Raw genomic sequence first — 15,584 nt, forward strand, 5'->3', positions numbered from 1 at the left:
CGCAGCGGTCCTAGATATTAAATGAAAAGTTGTAAAGTCCTCGGGTTTGGCAATGGGATTGCCTACGATAGATAGAAACCATACAACTAAGTCATCATAAACCACCCCCAGAAAGACATGACAAATAAGAAAAAAAATGTCATTTTCTGTTTGACCCAACACATTTTCTGTTTGACCCAACACATAACCGAGGGGATCTCCTCAGGGATTCAAGCTCTTAGGAGAACATTGATACAAGCTGCAGGGATGTGCGTAGGTGGGGCAGGGGAGCGGCTGGCCAAATTTTGAAGACATTGACCAACTGTTCCTATCTGTTGCCCAGGAGGATTTGTTTGTAGATTTATTGATGTTCCCAGTGGCCTTTACAACCCCTCCCAAGCTGCAGGAGAGTGCACCTGGCTGGGCTCTGTGGTGAATGTGATCTCCTGGAATAACTGTGCCATGGGGAGTGAAGGGTTGGGAGTTGGTGGAGGTGGAGGTGCCAAAGGCTTCCATTAAAACCTAAAAGCACTGCTTGCTTACAGAAAATGAGTCTGAGGTGGTGACAAGCCCTGTGGATGAAAGAGGCACTGCTTAACTGCAACTAAGGCCTGGTCTACACTACGCTGTTAAACCGATTTTAACAGCGTTAAATCGATTTAACGCTGCACCCATCCACACTACACTACTCTTTATATCGATTTAAAGGGCTCGTTAAATCGATTTCTGTACTCCTACAAAAAGAGAGGAGTAACACTAAAATCGATATTACTATATCGGATTAGGGTTAGTGTGGACGCAAATCGACGTTATTGGCCTCATTATTTTACAGTAGCTACCCACAGTGCACCGCTCCAGAAATCGACGCTAGCCTCGGACCATGGACGCACACCACCGAATTAATGTGCCTAGTGTGGACGCGCACAATCGACTTTATAATATCTGTTTTATAAAATCGGTTTAAGCTAATTCGAATTTATCCTGTAGTGTAGATGTAGCCTGAGATAAGGAAAGCAGCTGGGGCATGAATCCCACCATTTGAGGAAGAAGCAATTAAAACCTGTCGACCAGGGGTAGTCACCTGGGCCCACCAGACCCTAACAGAAGCCGACTGAAGTCAAACCATCCAAGCTCTCACCCGTACAATCCTACTAGGACTATAACTTTACAGCCCTCCAAGCCACAGAATACCAGGAAGCTCCATTCACAATTGCCAGTGATGATGCTTTTGAACAGACCCCAGGATATTTCTAGTTACTCACCTATTTTATTATTTTCCCTGGAGTCTGGATCTTGACTATACCTGGGTCAAAAACTCTGGACCTTGCCCAAAAGTAACTGACGACCCCTGGTGCTGATCTATCCGATCCCCATCGAGCTCAGGCCTAGTCCATCTTTGGCACTCCAGCACCAAGGACAGAGGTCCTGGCTTTCCTCCCCGGGCCCTCCAGCCGCCCCAACGCACACTCTGGGGGTCAATCCGGACCCACGACGTGTCGGGTTCACACCTGTGCCGCAGGAGAGCTGCACTTTCGGCGTCTCTCGCTACACTGCCCGGAGCTGGCGCTGCCTAAAGCCCCTGAGAGGAGCCAGCCTGCTGCCGGGACTTGTCCTGATGCAGTGAAGTGCTGGAAGCCCGGGGGCGGCCGGGCCTGACCCAGGCCCATAGGGACACGTGGAAATACTGCCCCTCGCTCGCCGCAGCCCCTTTCTCCAGGGGACCCTTTGGCCCAGGCTTCCTGGAGCCAACACGGTCCCTCCAGCCCCCTGCCATGATCTCCCGGGGAGGAAATGGGCCCTCCCAGGCCTAGCGCCTCTCCCCCAGGGCTGCACCGCTGCTCTGCGCCTCGCACCCAACCAGGGGGCTGGGGACCCTCCAGGCCTTTCTGCCCAGGAGGAAAGAGCCCGGGGAAGTTCGGGGAGGACCGGCTCGCAGCTCGCCTCTGCCCCCATCCCTCCTCCTCGCTCCTGGGCTGTGGGTGCCTCTGACAGGCGGATCCCATGTCGGGGGCAGGCAGTGGGGGCCGCTTCCTCTCCTCCGCTTCCCTGCGGGGGAAACCGACGGACAGCCAGGCTCGGGAGGCAGCCGGAGCGCAGAAGGGAAGGGTCGCGGGGCAAGGGGAGCCCGGCCTCTGCGGAACCTGCAGGTGGGTTCGGGAAGGGGGCGAGAGAAGCCAGGGCTGGTGGGGCAGGACGAGGGAGGAGAAGCCAGAGCTGGAAATCTAGGGGGGTCTGGGGGAAGCGTGAGCTGAGGACAGGACTGAAGCCCAGGGGCATTTGCCCGTGGGGGCAGGAGGGTACCCCAGTGAAGGCAGTTACACTGGAGGACGGGGCGGGCTTCGTTTCAGGACAGCACAGGATGGGATACCCAGGTGCGCGGTTTCCCCCGAGGCCCAAAGCGGGGCAGAGAAATGGACGGATGTTTTTTAAACCACAGAATCCCAGGGCACTTTCTAACCCTCTCCCCCATCCCCGGAATTTGGGTTTCCTTGTCCATAAAGCTCATTAGCGACGGAGACTCCCCGAGACGGGTCGGAGGAGCTCAGAGGGGACCCATCGGGGGTGCCCGGCGTTTCTGGCAAAGACGTTGCTGCTGGGCCCGCTCGCCCCGCGAGTCTAGAACCTGGGGAGTCACCGTGCGGCTGCAGGGTCGCGCCCCGGTCGGTGCATTTGTTCGCAGGGTCAGCGTCGCTTATTCTTCCTAAATAGCGCCGGCAACGACGCGCAAGGAAGACTGGGGGGGGGGAAGCCCCCATCTTGTTGCAAGGGGGAGGAACGATTCTAGAGAACAGACGCTAGGACGAGGCCCCCGATGTTGAGAAATGGCCGAAGCCCGGGGCCCCGATCCTGTTGCAGCTGAGATACGTGGCAAAATTCCCCCGGGCCTTTAACAGGACAGATCGGCCCAGTGCTCCCACGGGCGGCGAATGGCTTTTGAAAGCGGGGGGGGGGGGGAAAGATTCGTGTTCCGTCACGAGCCCTCGGCCGGGATAAGGGAGACCTGGCTAGCAAATCCAGCTACCCGCTTTGACAGCGTCTGTTCGGTTCCCATAGGTGGGGGGAATTATTCCCACCGAGATCACACAAGTCTTCGGGTAAATAGCTAAACCTCCAGCTACCCGAGCTTAAATATTGTCTTCACCCTGCCCGATTTTATACGCACGGTTAAAATACCGTGATCTTTAAATACCCAACAACCCCCATGCGATTAGCAAGCGGAATGATAAACTGGGATATTTATTACGTATTTTAATGTCTATTCTTTTAACACTGAATCACTGGGTAAAAGAAGGCTCCTGTCAAAATCCGAAGAAGCAGTAAAATAAATGTGGACAGGAGATTTGAGAAGAGTCCTTGGAAATATTTTAAAATGCTCCGGCCAGTGCTGAATTTCTGCGTGAATAGCATGGCTGAGTTAAGGTCCAGTTTGATGCTGTTGCTTTCTAGCGGCGCTGTGATCGCCGACAGGAGTTCACAACCGTGTTAACCGAGTAAAACAGCTAGCGACATTTCAAACCATTGCAGCTTTGCAAACGCGTCTTAATAAAACGCAAACCAACCCACCACCTCCAGCTTTGTGCTAACTTCAAAAAAAATCTGTCTGCAATGACCAGTGTGGGCTGAAAACCAGGCGGTAAAAAGTCAAGTCAAGGTTTTATTTTTCCCCTCCTAACATTTATGGATAGTTTCAAAAGTAATAAAACGATTGACTGGGGGAGGGGTAGTTTATGTACAAGCAAAGAAACACAAAAAGTGAATAATAATTCTAAGTATAAAGCAATCTGGCTCTGGAATACATCTGTCTGGGTGGTATGCTAGGAGGAGTATTTTGTTTCTGCAAAGAATCCTGTGGCACCTTATAGATTAACAGACGTTTTGGAGCATGAGCTTTTATGGGTGAATACCCACTTCGTGAGATGCAACCACTTGCATCTGACCAAGTGGGTATTCACCCACGAAAGCTCATGCTCCAAAACGTCTGTTAGTCTATAAGGTGCCACAGGATTCTCTGCTGCTTTTACAGATCTAGACTAACACGGCTACCCCTCTGATATTTTTTTCCTGTGTTTTATATTAGATTGGTAAATGAGAGTAACAAGGAGCATATTTACATGACTATTTTTCATCCGCAAGGACAGTTTTTCTTCTTCTTTATCATAATGAAAGCCAGAGAGCTCAGGAGAAGCGTCTGATCTGCCTGAGACGGGCCTGTGCTGAGAAATACCGTTTTAAGGTATTTGGAAACTATTCTTCCTCTATAAATCCAAAGCCATCCATCCAACGCAATAGGAAATCTGAGGGAGGTTTGGCAGGTGAATTTTCTTAAATTCACATTAACTGCATACAACAAACCAAGCAAAGGATTCATAGATTCTAGGACCGGAAGGGACCTCGAGAGGTCATCGAGTCCAGTCCCCTGCCCTCATGGCAGGACCAAATACTGTCTGGAGAAACTGACAGAAGAACTGGACAAGTCTCCTCACTGGAACAAATGTGAACCTCTCCACCTCCCCAATATCTGTATCAAGGTCCGGCTCCCATGCCCGTAGAAGTAACTGGCAAAGCTCCCATTGATATCCCATTGAACAGTTCCCAACCTGCTTCTCGGTTTGATCAGAGCCATTCAAGTAACAGTTGATGAAGGACTGATTACTGGTTCTGTTCCGTGTTACTGATCACTCTGCCATAGAACGGCTTGAGCGTGGATTAGCCCAGCAGCATGGATGAGAATCGCATAATATTTACAAGTACTATTTTTTAAATAAAAGCACCAACTGTCTAGTTCACTTATTCACCAGCATGGGGACAACTGGGGAACATTCATCCAAAGGTCTACATGTCCTAAAGGTTTCACACATTTTAGCACAAATGATTCTACAGTTCACACCAAAAATAAATTCTCCCGTTTACCATGTTTCAGTCATCCACAGCCAGATCCAAAGCATCTTCCCCTGGACTTCAATGGGACTTGGATCAGACCACCAATGAAGGAGCAAAACCAAATACCATGTGACTTAGTATCAGAGGGTAGCCGTGTTAGTCTGGATCTGTAAAAGCAGCAAAGAATCCTGTGGCACCTTATAGACTAACAGACGTTTTGGAGCATGAGCTTTCGTGGGTGAATACCCACTTCCTCAGATGCATGTAATGGAAATATCCAGGGGCAGGTATATATATGTGTGCTAGCAAGCAAGCTAGAGATAACGAGGTCAGTTCAATCAGGGAGGATGAGGCCCTGTTCTAGCAGTTGAGGTGTGAAAACCAAGAGAGGAGAAACTGGTTCTGTAATTGGCAAGCCATTCACAGTCTTTGTTCAATCCTGAGCTGATGGTGTCAAATTGCAGATGAACTGAAGCTCAGCAGTTTCTCTTTGAAGTCTGGTCCTGAAGTTTTTTTGTTGCAGGATGGCCACCTTAAGGTCTGCTATAGTGTGGCCAGGGAGGTTGAAGTGCTCTCCTACATGTGACTTAGGTGACCAATCCTAAAATATGTGAAGCTCTATGTGTTCTGTGCTGCACAGAGCAGGCCGAGAGAGCTAAACAATTCCCCCCACCAAGTTTCCATTTCAAGCAGCCTTATGGAGTAAGGCAAGGTAAAAAATAAAAGAATGTTAATAACCTTTGAAAAATTCTCAAATGATGCATGTCCCCTTGTGCTCTCCATTTAACACATACAAGTTCTGAAGTGTCTCCAATTCTGCTAGTATATTTCCAGTAAGTGGAAGAATTGTTCCAATTATCCAATTTCTTCTTCTTCTTCTTCTTCTTCTTCTTCTTCTTCTCCTCTCTCTCTCTCTCTCTCTCTCTCTCTCTCTCTCTCTCTCTCTCTCTCTCTCTCTCTCTCTCCTAGATGCTCTCCCAACTCAACCTCTGGAGGTAGCAGAACAGTCCAGAGGATTTTGGCAGCGTGCATGGTCTCCCTGTTTACCCTGCTAGGAGCCATCTCTCTTGATTTAAGCAGTAGTTTTGAAATGTGGAGAAACACAGAAAAAGCCCTTCAGGAATTTTCCTCTTGTGAGAATCTTTTGGCTTTTCGCCTTATAGTTCTCCTCCAGGAAGAAAGACATCTCTGCTGTTGGGACCAACCAGCTAGGAGGAATGGATCTTGGCATGCTCAACTACTGGAAAGGTTAAACTCTCTCTGCCAAGAGACTGAAGAGACATTATACAGCAAGAACCACCAATGCAAGGAAGAGAAAGGATCTGCCTGTGGGATTTACATCACTAAAATAAGACAAAGATTAAATAACACCTGGGATGTTGTTGAGCCTGGTGTGGTGTTGTCTGGAGTTATCTCAGAACTGCTGGAAGCTTTTGATAGCCCCAGTGAGGACCTCATAACTGTGAGATCCAACCCTGACTGGGCAGATGTGATGTCCCTCAGACTCATACTTAGAATAAAGGAAGTCATCCTCCGAGCTCATGAGATGCCCAAGGCATCACCACCACCGAGAAGCTTGCAATCAGCATGGCAGCCGATCACCACCATTCTGAACTATGCCATCTTCACATCAGAGAACGTACAGACGTGCTGGATGGAGAACGTGAACCTGTCACGCTATTTCACTCACTATGAAGGCATTTCTCTTTTCATCCCATTCCTGGGCTCATCCCCACCAATTCCCAGCAGAGGCCTGGCCAAGGAACTCAATTATGTACAGAGCTGCTTATTACAGAAAGGGCACGGAAAACTCCACAGGAAGTCTAAGGAAATCATCTCCACAATTAGCCTTAAGATCACACTGCTGGCAATAGCCTGCCTCATCTACCCCATAGTTCTGGTGTCCTTTAAGCAAATGACAGACTGGATCCAGAATTATGCCAGGAGCCTTAAGGAAAGGACAGAAGACTTGAAGAGGGAGAGGCAGCTGGCTGAGGACCTCCTGCACCAGATGTTGCCAAAATCTGTGGCAAAGCAGCTGAGGAAACACAAACATGTTCAGGCAGAAAACTATGACCAGGTAAGTCCATAACGTGTAGTGTGACTAGCAGAGTCACAGCAGCCTGGATGGAATGGTATTATGGATATGACTTTATTTTAAAGAGTCTCTACCTGGTTTCCATTGTTGTGCATGTGATTCTGCATCCACCGTTAACTGTGGGTGGAAATCAGACCAATATATGCTTTATAAACGGATTTTCAGAATCGGATGGTGCAAAAAGAAAGGCTGGTTTTTAAAAGTCCAGCTCTAACCATCAAAGGCCTTGCTTCTATAAACTGTTCTGTTTGGGCTTAAGGGACCATGCACTTGGGTCGGCTTGCAGGATGAAGTCCTAAATCTGAAGAGAACCACCATGGCAGAATGGGCCAAAATCTGCCTTCAGTTACACCTCTGTAGGTGCACATCAGTGAGGTTGCCTGGATGTAACTGAAAGCAGAATTTGGACCAGAAGCTTTGACAGAAGGACAACAGGGCCAGACTAACTCTTGGTTGCTATTGCACTGAAGTCAATAGGGTTACAGGGATATAACCAAGGACCGAGTTTGGCCAGGATCTCCTTTCTAAGTAACATCAGATAGCACCACGTGTTCTTTTGCTAATTCTGCATTTATGCAGCTGGGAGAACACCACAAATGTAATTTGCTTTGGCCATGTCTATAATCATCTCTCTGCCAAACTAGCTAAGTGTGTGTCTTTCATTCCATCCTTCTCAGTCATTTCCCCCAATCAGTTTTTGTTGCTCTTCTCTGAGCTTTAGCCAGTTTGTCAAAATGAGTTCAAGATCTGCCAGAGGATTTCCCCCACCTCATGCACGTGGCTGCTACACAAAGCCAGTTAGTGGGACATTTATACTGTCTGAACTGTCGAGCCCACAAAAAAGATCATCACCCTACAGAAATCCTGTCTACCGGACACTCCTTTACTTTCAGCCGAGACACAAAAACCGAATATTTGCATTTAATTTCTAGGTGTCATTACCCAAATAATAACTTATAATTAGATAATTACATATAATTAACCATAGCTGTGCCATCAAAAGCAGCTAAAGCAAGGCAGAGGGGGTTTAAAATAAACCATCTGGCATTATAATTGCTACTAACATAAAAACAAAACCAAAAAGCCCTAATCATCAATTGCAATGTAAGGAGCTGACACTGATCAGGTGCTAGCACAGGATAGTCAATTATTTGTCAAGGCCACTTACACGCATTTTCTTTTTCATGGCAGTTGTGAAGGGTTGTTTTTAAAATGTATCTTCCCTTCTCAGTAAGTTCTTTGATGAACAAGAATATGGGAAAAACAGGCTTTATGTGAAGGGACAAAATGCCCAGTGGTTAATATTTCCTAATGTGAACAAAACACAATCTTGAGATTTTGTTTCTGAATCTGTGCAGATACTTGAATTCAGTCATCACCCACAATTTGAATAATGAAACAAAAATAGGCCCCAGCTGTGGAAGGGGCCTGCTCACCGAGCTGAAACCTTAGTACATCTTGTTTTAAAACTTCCTGCTAATAAAAGTAATTTAAGTTGATACAAACGAAGAATCTTGGAAATCAATGGCCTGATCCTGCATCCCTTTTCCAGGCAGGCAGTTCTATTAAAGTCCTTGAAATAAAGCTTCTGTAGTGCATACACCATGTGCTGGTCCTTCACACAGAGGTGCATTTCACTCGGCATACGGGAGTTTCAGCACCTTTGCTCATCATTAGGGTTTGGGAAAATTTGAGTCCTGGTCCTAGAACCATTATTCTGGTAAATCAGCCTCATGCCTTCCAATGGGACTACCTCGCTGAGCGGGGACTGCAGGATCAGGTCCTTGTTTGTAGTTTTTAATCAATGTAAGACACACACAGACTTCAAAAGCTCTGCCACCTTCCCTGGCAACCTTAGCTTCCTGCCACCCATCTCCCTCTGCCAGGTGACTATCTTTTTCTCTGACATCGTGGGGTTCACTAGCATCGCTGCCTCCTGCACCCCGCTGCAAGTTGTTGAGATGCTCAACAACCTCTACAACTGCTTCGACACCAGGATCGAGTCCTATGATGTTTACAAGGTGAGTGAAATTCTTTGATGGGGGTGGAGGTGGGGGCTGGGTGCCACGGATCTTCTCATTCGCTGTCTGGGAGAGGGGATCTGGCACCTCTCCAGCTGCTTGGTTGCAACAAATGCTGCTGTTGCTTCAACTAATTGTCTCCCACTGGAGCCTTCTGCTCCCTGTACCTGGACTACTGTGGAGAAGGGAGAAGCTCTGTGTAAAGTCAGGGGAACAGTAGATGTTAAACATATGTAGAAACTGTACATGCGTGAATCAACCACTAGCCCAAGGCAGAGGAGTAGAGGTTGCATGTGGGGGTGGGGACACGGCTAGGGGAGGAGAGGAGAGAAGTTTCCTCCTCCATACCCCAAAAACTCCCACCAGTGGAGGAGGAACCCTCCTCTCCTCTCCAGGAAGAGACTTCACGATTCAGCTCACACTAGCCCTAACTCACAGGACATCCCTGCCCTTTGAGGGGCCAGCAAAGATCTAGTATTAAGATAAACTTGCAGATAAAGTGAACACCCAGTTGCTGGAGTCAAGGAACAAACTAGGTACATACCAGGCTTGTTTAAGCTGTGGAAGGATCTCATCTCTCACTGAGAGCCGGGGGCATTTTTTTTCCCTTTCCCTCAGAGGCAGCCAGGTCTCTTATAAACTCCTGATTAGGCAACAAGGGTCACCTGCACTGATCAAGCCAGGTTCAGCAAGACAGCCAGAGGCTGCTTGCCAGCCCTAACCCCCAGGCACCCCAGCAGAGCTGATTAGGGGCTGGCATTTGGGAATTTAACCCTTAATCCACTAATTTGGCTGGTTGTTGTAGCTTTAGTCCAATGGCTCTTAACCTTTCAGGCTACTGTACCCCTTGCAGGAGGCTGATTTGGCTCGCGTACCCCCAAGTTTCACCCCACTTAAAAACTACTTGCTTACAAAATCAGCCATAAAAATACAGAAGTGTCACAGATCCCTGTTACTGAAAAGTTGCTTATTTTCTCATTTTTACCATATTATAAAATAAATCCATTGAGATATAAATATTGTACTTACCTTTCAGTGTATAGTATAGCTAGCAGTATAAACAAGTCATTGTATGAAATTTTACTTCGTACTGACTTCGCTAGTGCTTTTTACGTAGCCTGTTGTAAAACTAGGCAAATCTCTAGATGAGTTGATGTACCCCCTGGAAGATCTCTGCGCACCCCTAGGGATACACGTACCCCTGGTTGAGAACCACTGCTTTAATTCACGCTCTGAAGAGTCTGTCCCAGTGCTTCTGCCTAGGATAATGGGGCTCCCCCACAGCGGGATAAGTAGTGCAAGGAATGTCCCCCAAAGTTTACACACCTCTTCACAGCACAGGAGAACATTGAATACTGCCTGGCAGGACAGGGTGTGACTCTAAAACACCCTCCTGGAGGGCATATCCATCCAGTGGGTGGGTGCTACAGGTAACCTGTTCTTTCTTGATCCCTGAATCCAGAGCCCACATGTCTCTTTAAGAGGTAGGTTTGGCACGCCCGGCACCAGCAGTTCAATGATGCTTGTCCCTTCCCACCAGATAGAGACCATCGGGGATGCCTACATGGTAGTGAGTGGCCTGCCAGAGAGGAATGGCGAGAAGCATGCTGATGAGATTGCCAAAATGTCTCTGGACTTGGTGGCTGCGGTCCGACAGGTCCCGATCCCCCACATGCCAATGGGCAGGCTGCAGCTGCGGGCTGGGATCCACACAGGTGTGCAGACGGATACCAGAGAACAAAACCAGGAGAGAGGCAGTAATCAAGTGATTTGAGGACGGGATGGGGACAGGAATTGGGGCTTCTCAGTTGCATTTCCAGCTCAGTCACTAACTCCTTGTATGATCCTGAGATGGTCATGTCTCTGTGCCTTAGTTTCTCCCTCTGCCAAGGGAGAATAAGGATTCTTGCCTACATCACAGGGGTGCTCTAACACTTAATTAATATTGGCAAAGTGCTTTGAGACCCTCCGATGTCACATCAGTACATGTATTAATAGCTAGCCAAGTCCTTACTCAAGCAAGGCCCTGAGGGCCTGCAACTCCCATTGACTTCAGAGGGGCAGAAGTGATATGCCCAAGAAGAGACAAAAACTGGCACCTGCACCTCACTTTTCTCTGGCATTTCTGCTGGGCCTCTCTCAACCCTGGACTCTCTCTGCCTTGCATTTCTGCAGGCCCCTGCGTGGCTGGCGTTGTTGGGTACAAAATGCCCCGTTATTGCCTCTTCGGGGACACGGTGAACACAGCTTCTCGCATGGAGTCCACCAGCCTGCGTAAGTGTTTCAGGTGCTTCCCTTTCCCCCTCTCAGTCCCATCTCTCCCAGCGCTCATTCAGCAAACAGGCCGATGCCCTAAACAGGCTCAGGTCTGCGGTTCAGGGCATGTCGGTACCATGATGATTGACTCATCAGAAATACCCAACGTATCCGTCCTGCCCACTGCCCACCTCAGCACAATGGTAGGGGTTAAGTGTGCAAGGGACTGAGGTTTCTCTGGGGCTGGTGAATGAACTCCCATAGGCTCTAAGAACCATTTCAAGCATCATCACTTTGCATTCAGACACACAAGCACAATTTTCCCATTGGAGAGAAAAGAGAAAAAGAGAAACCGTGACACCTGACAAATGCTAGTATGTCACTTAAAGTACTCCAGGAAAGTACTCAGATACCACAGCGTGATACTAGAATATGACTCATAGCCATAGGTGCCAACTCTGTAGGTGCTCCTTGGCTCAAGCACCCCCAGAAAAAAAAATATGGGGTGCACAGCACCTACCAGCTGTTGCGTGGGCTGGGACTGGCTATTGATCATCTGTTCAACGGCAGGGCCTCAGGGGAGGGCAGAGAGGAGCCACCAGTGGATGGGTGCGTGGGAAGCCTTGGGGAAGGGGGCTGAGAGGAGCGAGTGAAGGGCAAATTAGGGGGAGGAGCAGGGGCAGGAAGAGGCAGAACAAGGACAGGGCCTCATGAGAAGGATCGGAGGGGGACAGGACTTTGGGCAGAGCCAGGGTGGAGCATCCATCAGGGAAAATAAAAAAGTCAGTGCCTATGCCCATAGCAGAGAAGGGCAGCAGCTGTCCGAGGCAAGCTAAGCTCCTGCTTTTAAGGAGAGGTAGGAACTTTGATATGAAAGTAACAGGTCCTTCAGAAATACCATGGATACAGAGGCAACGGCAATGCTCCTGTTATTGCGCTGTGCATTACTCGCTGCAGCCGCCGCCTTGTACGCACCATCTCCTCTGCTCTAACAAAGCCTAAACTCTCCGGCGGTCTTGCACTCACTGTGGTTCACAGTTCTCCCCTCAACCCTCCATTATCCAAGCCTTACAAAATCCTTAGCTGCACATAGCTAGTCCCGTTGATTTTCAAACCGGCTGAATCCCATGCAGTGCTGAAAAGACAGGGCCAGGTGGACGCTGAAGCAGGAGGAACAGGGTTCCTGCTAGGGGGTGGTCTGGTGCCAGGCACTTCTAATGCTCTCTACTGAACTGTAGCTCAGAAGATACACATCAGCTCTGCGACGTACCACGCTCTGCTCACGGACGACACCTATGAAATCGAGCTGAGAGGGGAAATTGAAATCAAGGTAACCGTCTCCTGTAATAAAGCAATAATGAAGTAATAAAGCAATTTAATAGGACAGGGAAGAAACAGAAAACAGATCTCCCCCAGCTGTATAGGAAGAGGTGCTGGTGAGTTAGTAGGGGACACAGCCCTTCGAGGAACTCTTGATGTCCTGTCATGGTTTTAGGGGTTACTCTGCTGTTAATAGTGCTGCTTTTTGGCTAAGACATGACACTGAAAGGTCCCTGTCCTCCTGCCCAGATGATCACGTCCTGACACTTTTCACATAAGAGTAAGGCTCTTAACTGTGGTTTTCAGGCCCAGGTCCAACAGCTGACCTAAGTTGCCCCTGCCAACGTAACCAGATGGGGCAATTCACGTCTCCTCATTTGTGGTAGTGTGTTGCTCTGTCATGTTAAAGGTGTGTGCTGTGCAACATGGGTGCTGGATCTGACCCACACGGCTTCATTGGCAGGGATGGGGCTGGTAGGATGCAGTTTGTAAATGACGTCTAAATAGAAGAGCATCAACATGACACAGAATGATGCTGCCAGTTCCCTCCTGCAAGTCCCTTATCTGAGCTGATCCTTTCCCTGCACTCCAAAGCCATCTCAGCAGCTTAACACTGCTGCTTCCTTTAGTCCAGAATAGATCTGAAGCTACAGCTGTCTGGAACCTGAGCACGTGAGAAATAGGCCCCTTCTGCCGTGGCACGAGCACCTCAAATCTGTGCAAAGTATGAAATTTTTCCATGAGCACAACCATTTCCTCTGGAGAGGAGAGGAGAAAGACCCTATGAGTGTCAGCCCCATGCACTGACAACGCAAATTGTAGGCCTGCCCACAGCAGTAGTTCCCTGCGCTGATCGTAGCCAATGGCAATGGGTTTTGCTCTGCTCTCTCCCCATTTTTGCCCAGGGCAAAGGCAAAATGAAAACCTACTGGCTCCTTGGGAACAAGAACTACAGCGTCCAAAATGACAGCCTGGTCTGTCACTGGAATCCAGCCATCTCCAGGAAAAAGAAGATGGAGAACAGTCTGCTGTCTGCCCGACAAGTAAGGGGCTGAGTGTTCTGGTCGGTGGGAGGTCCTTGGTAATGAATGGTGATCAGCTGAGATAAATGGGGCTCTTGGATATATTTTTTCTCCTCTAGGTCATTGGGAGGCCCCTGCAGTGTATAGATGATAACTCCAGTGTTCCCTTGTGTTTGATAGTCTAGTACAGGCACTATGGGTGCAGTGCTGAGCGAGGGAAGCACCTTAGCATCTCAGGATGGGACAGGCTCAGCCAGCCACACCAGGGTAACCTCTGACCTGGCTTGGACATCTGGGAGTTCTATCAGCGAGGCAGGCCGGGAGCCGAAGAACGGATCTCATCACAGCTACCCACAGAGCTTCAAGAATAACATTGTTCCACTGGGCTCTCCAGTGTCTGGGCAAGGGGACAACAGTGCCCGTCTGGACCAAGGGGAGTATCTCGGAGACTATGGGAGTGGATTGCTGGAAAAAAATGGGTTTCTCCCAGGGTTTGTGGATGGGATGTGACAGGATGAGATGTGGCCCATGATGAGGGAATGGACTTTCCCCGGACACCATCATTTGCTATTAAAGCACCTCATCTTTTGTATTTAGCAATAATTCTGGCTTCCGATTAACAGGGGAAGCCGGCCAGCGGTCTGATCTAAAATTGGAGTAGAAATAGAGAAAGTGTTTTTTCTCTAACCCTGTCATAAGCAGATAGCTAAGGGTTAATGTCTCTTTCACCTATAAAAGGCTTAACAAACAGTGACCAGAAACACCTGACCAGAGGACCAATCAGGAGACAAAGTACTTTTAAAACTGGGTGGAGGGAAGTTTGGGTGTGAGTTCTTTGTTCTTTGTCTTGGTTCGGTGACCCTCTCAGCTCTGACAGTGATCTCTTTATCTCCAAGCTTTCTAATCTTCTGTTTCCAAGTTGTAAGTACAAGGATAGTAAGACAATAGGTTTATACTGGGTTTTTTGTATTTACATATGTGTAGTTGCTGAAATGTTTTAAATTGTATTCTTTTTGGATAAGGCTGTTTATTCATTTTTTCTTTTAAGCAATTGACCCTGTATATTGTCACCTTGATACAAAGACCATTTTTATGTCTTTTTCTTTCTTTTTATATAAAGTTTTGCTTTTGAAGACCTGTTTGTTTTTTTCCCCCCTTGTTGAGGCTCGAGGGAATTGAGTCTGTACTTAACAGGAATAGAGAAGGGCGGGGGAAGGGTAGAATCCCTTTGTTTAGATTCACGGAGCTTGAATCTGTATATCTCTCCAGGAACCCAGGGAGGGAACACCTGGAGGGGAGGAGGGGGAAGGGATGGTTTATTCCCCTTTGTCGTGAGACTCAAGGAATCTGAGTCTTGGAGTCCCCCAGGGAAGGTTTTGGGGAGACCACAGTAAGCCAGACACTGAAATCTTTTGGCTGGTGGCAGCGATATCAGATCCAAGCTGGTAATTAAGTTTGGAGGTTTCATGCTAGCTTCTCATGTTCTGAACTCTAAGGTTCAGATCTGAGTAGGAAAGTTATGACAAACCCAGGAGACATTGTGATGCTACAGCTGGGGACCCTGTCAGTAACAGGGGAGAGAGATCACATCAGATACTTCTCTGTTACTCCAGATTTACACTAGCATAACCCCTTTCACTTCAGTCATGTTATTCTGGTGTTATTCCAATGTAACAAAGCAGACAATATGCCTAGGAGTCCAGAAACTTGGCTAATGAACTAGGAAGCAAACAGCCCTGTGGAGAGGAGGGTGCATGTAAAGTCAGCATGTGCAGTGTGTCAGGGAATATGGAAATACACCTCTTTAATTCTAATGTCTGTCTGGGCCAAGCCTATGTGAGACAAACGGCGCGTGAAGGGTGCTCAACTCTCCTTTTCTCTAACTCCCTGCAGCAGTCCATCTTCCCAGCTCTGCCGCAGAGCAGAGGAAATCCCCACCCCACCTTGTCTCTCCAAATCTCTGTCTAGGCCTTGGGGGAGTCCGTTTATAACTGAGCAGTGAGATGT

At 48.3% G+C, this 15,584-nt stretch overlaps 1 protein-coding gene across 1 annotated transcript; it reads left to right on the plus strand.

Annotated features, from left to right (window-relative positions):
* The first annotated feature begins 2,093 nt into the window (after nt 1–2,093).
* LOC115636900 (receptor-type guanylate cyclase gcy-22-like) lies at nt 2,094–14,331 on the plus strand. Its single transcript, XM_030537604.1, has 8 exons — nt 2,094–2,126; nt 5,830–6,940; nt 8,845–8,979; nt 10,520–10,694; nt 11,155–11,253; nt 12,474–12,565; nt 13,461–13,598; nt 13,758–14,331. Exons 2-8 carry the CDS (start codon nt 5,891–5,893, stop codon nt 14,085–14,087), a joined length of 2,019 nt encoding a protein of 672 aa, XP_030393464.1. The 5' UTR covers nt 2,094–2,126; nt 5,830–5,890; the 3' UTR covers nt 14,088–14,331.
* Nucleotides 14,332–15,584: the final 1,253 nt, after the last annotated feature.

Source organism: Gopherus evgoodei, chromosome 18 (assembly GCF_007399415.2).
Source record: "Gopherus evgoodei ecotype Sinaloan lineage chromosome 18, rGopEvg1_v1.p, whole genome shotgun sequence".
Taxonomy (NCBI): domain Eukaryota; kingdom Metazoa; phylum Chordata; order Testudines; family Testudinidae; genus Gopherus; species Gopherus evgoodei.

What these genes read in the sequence shown, in the direction of transcription:
- LOC115636900 (XM_030537604.1), top strand. Translation starts at nt 5,891, where the DNA reads ATGGTCTCCCTGTTTACCCTGCTAGGAGCCATCTCTCTTGATTTAAGC. An exon ending in AGGCAGAAAACTATGACCAG is followed by an intron (nt 6,941 to 8,844) that starts GTAAGTCCATAA and finishes TCCCTCTGCCAG; the next exon opens with GTGACTATCTTTTTCTCTGA. An exon ending in GAGGGGAAATTGAAATCAAG is followed by an intron (nt 12,566 to 13,460) that starts GTAACCGTCTCC and finishes ATTTTTGCCCAG; the next exon opens with GGCAAAGGCAAAATGAAAAC.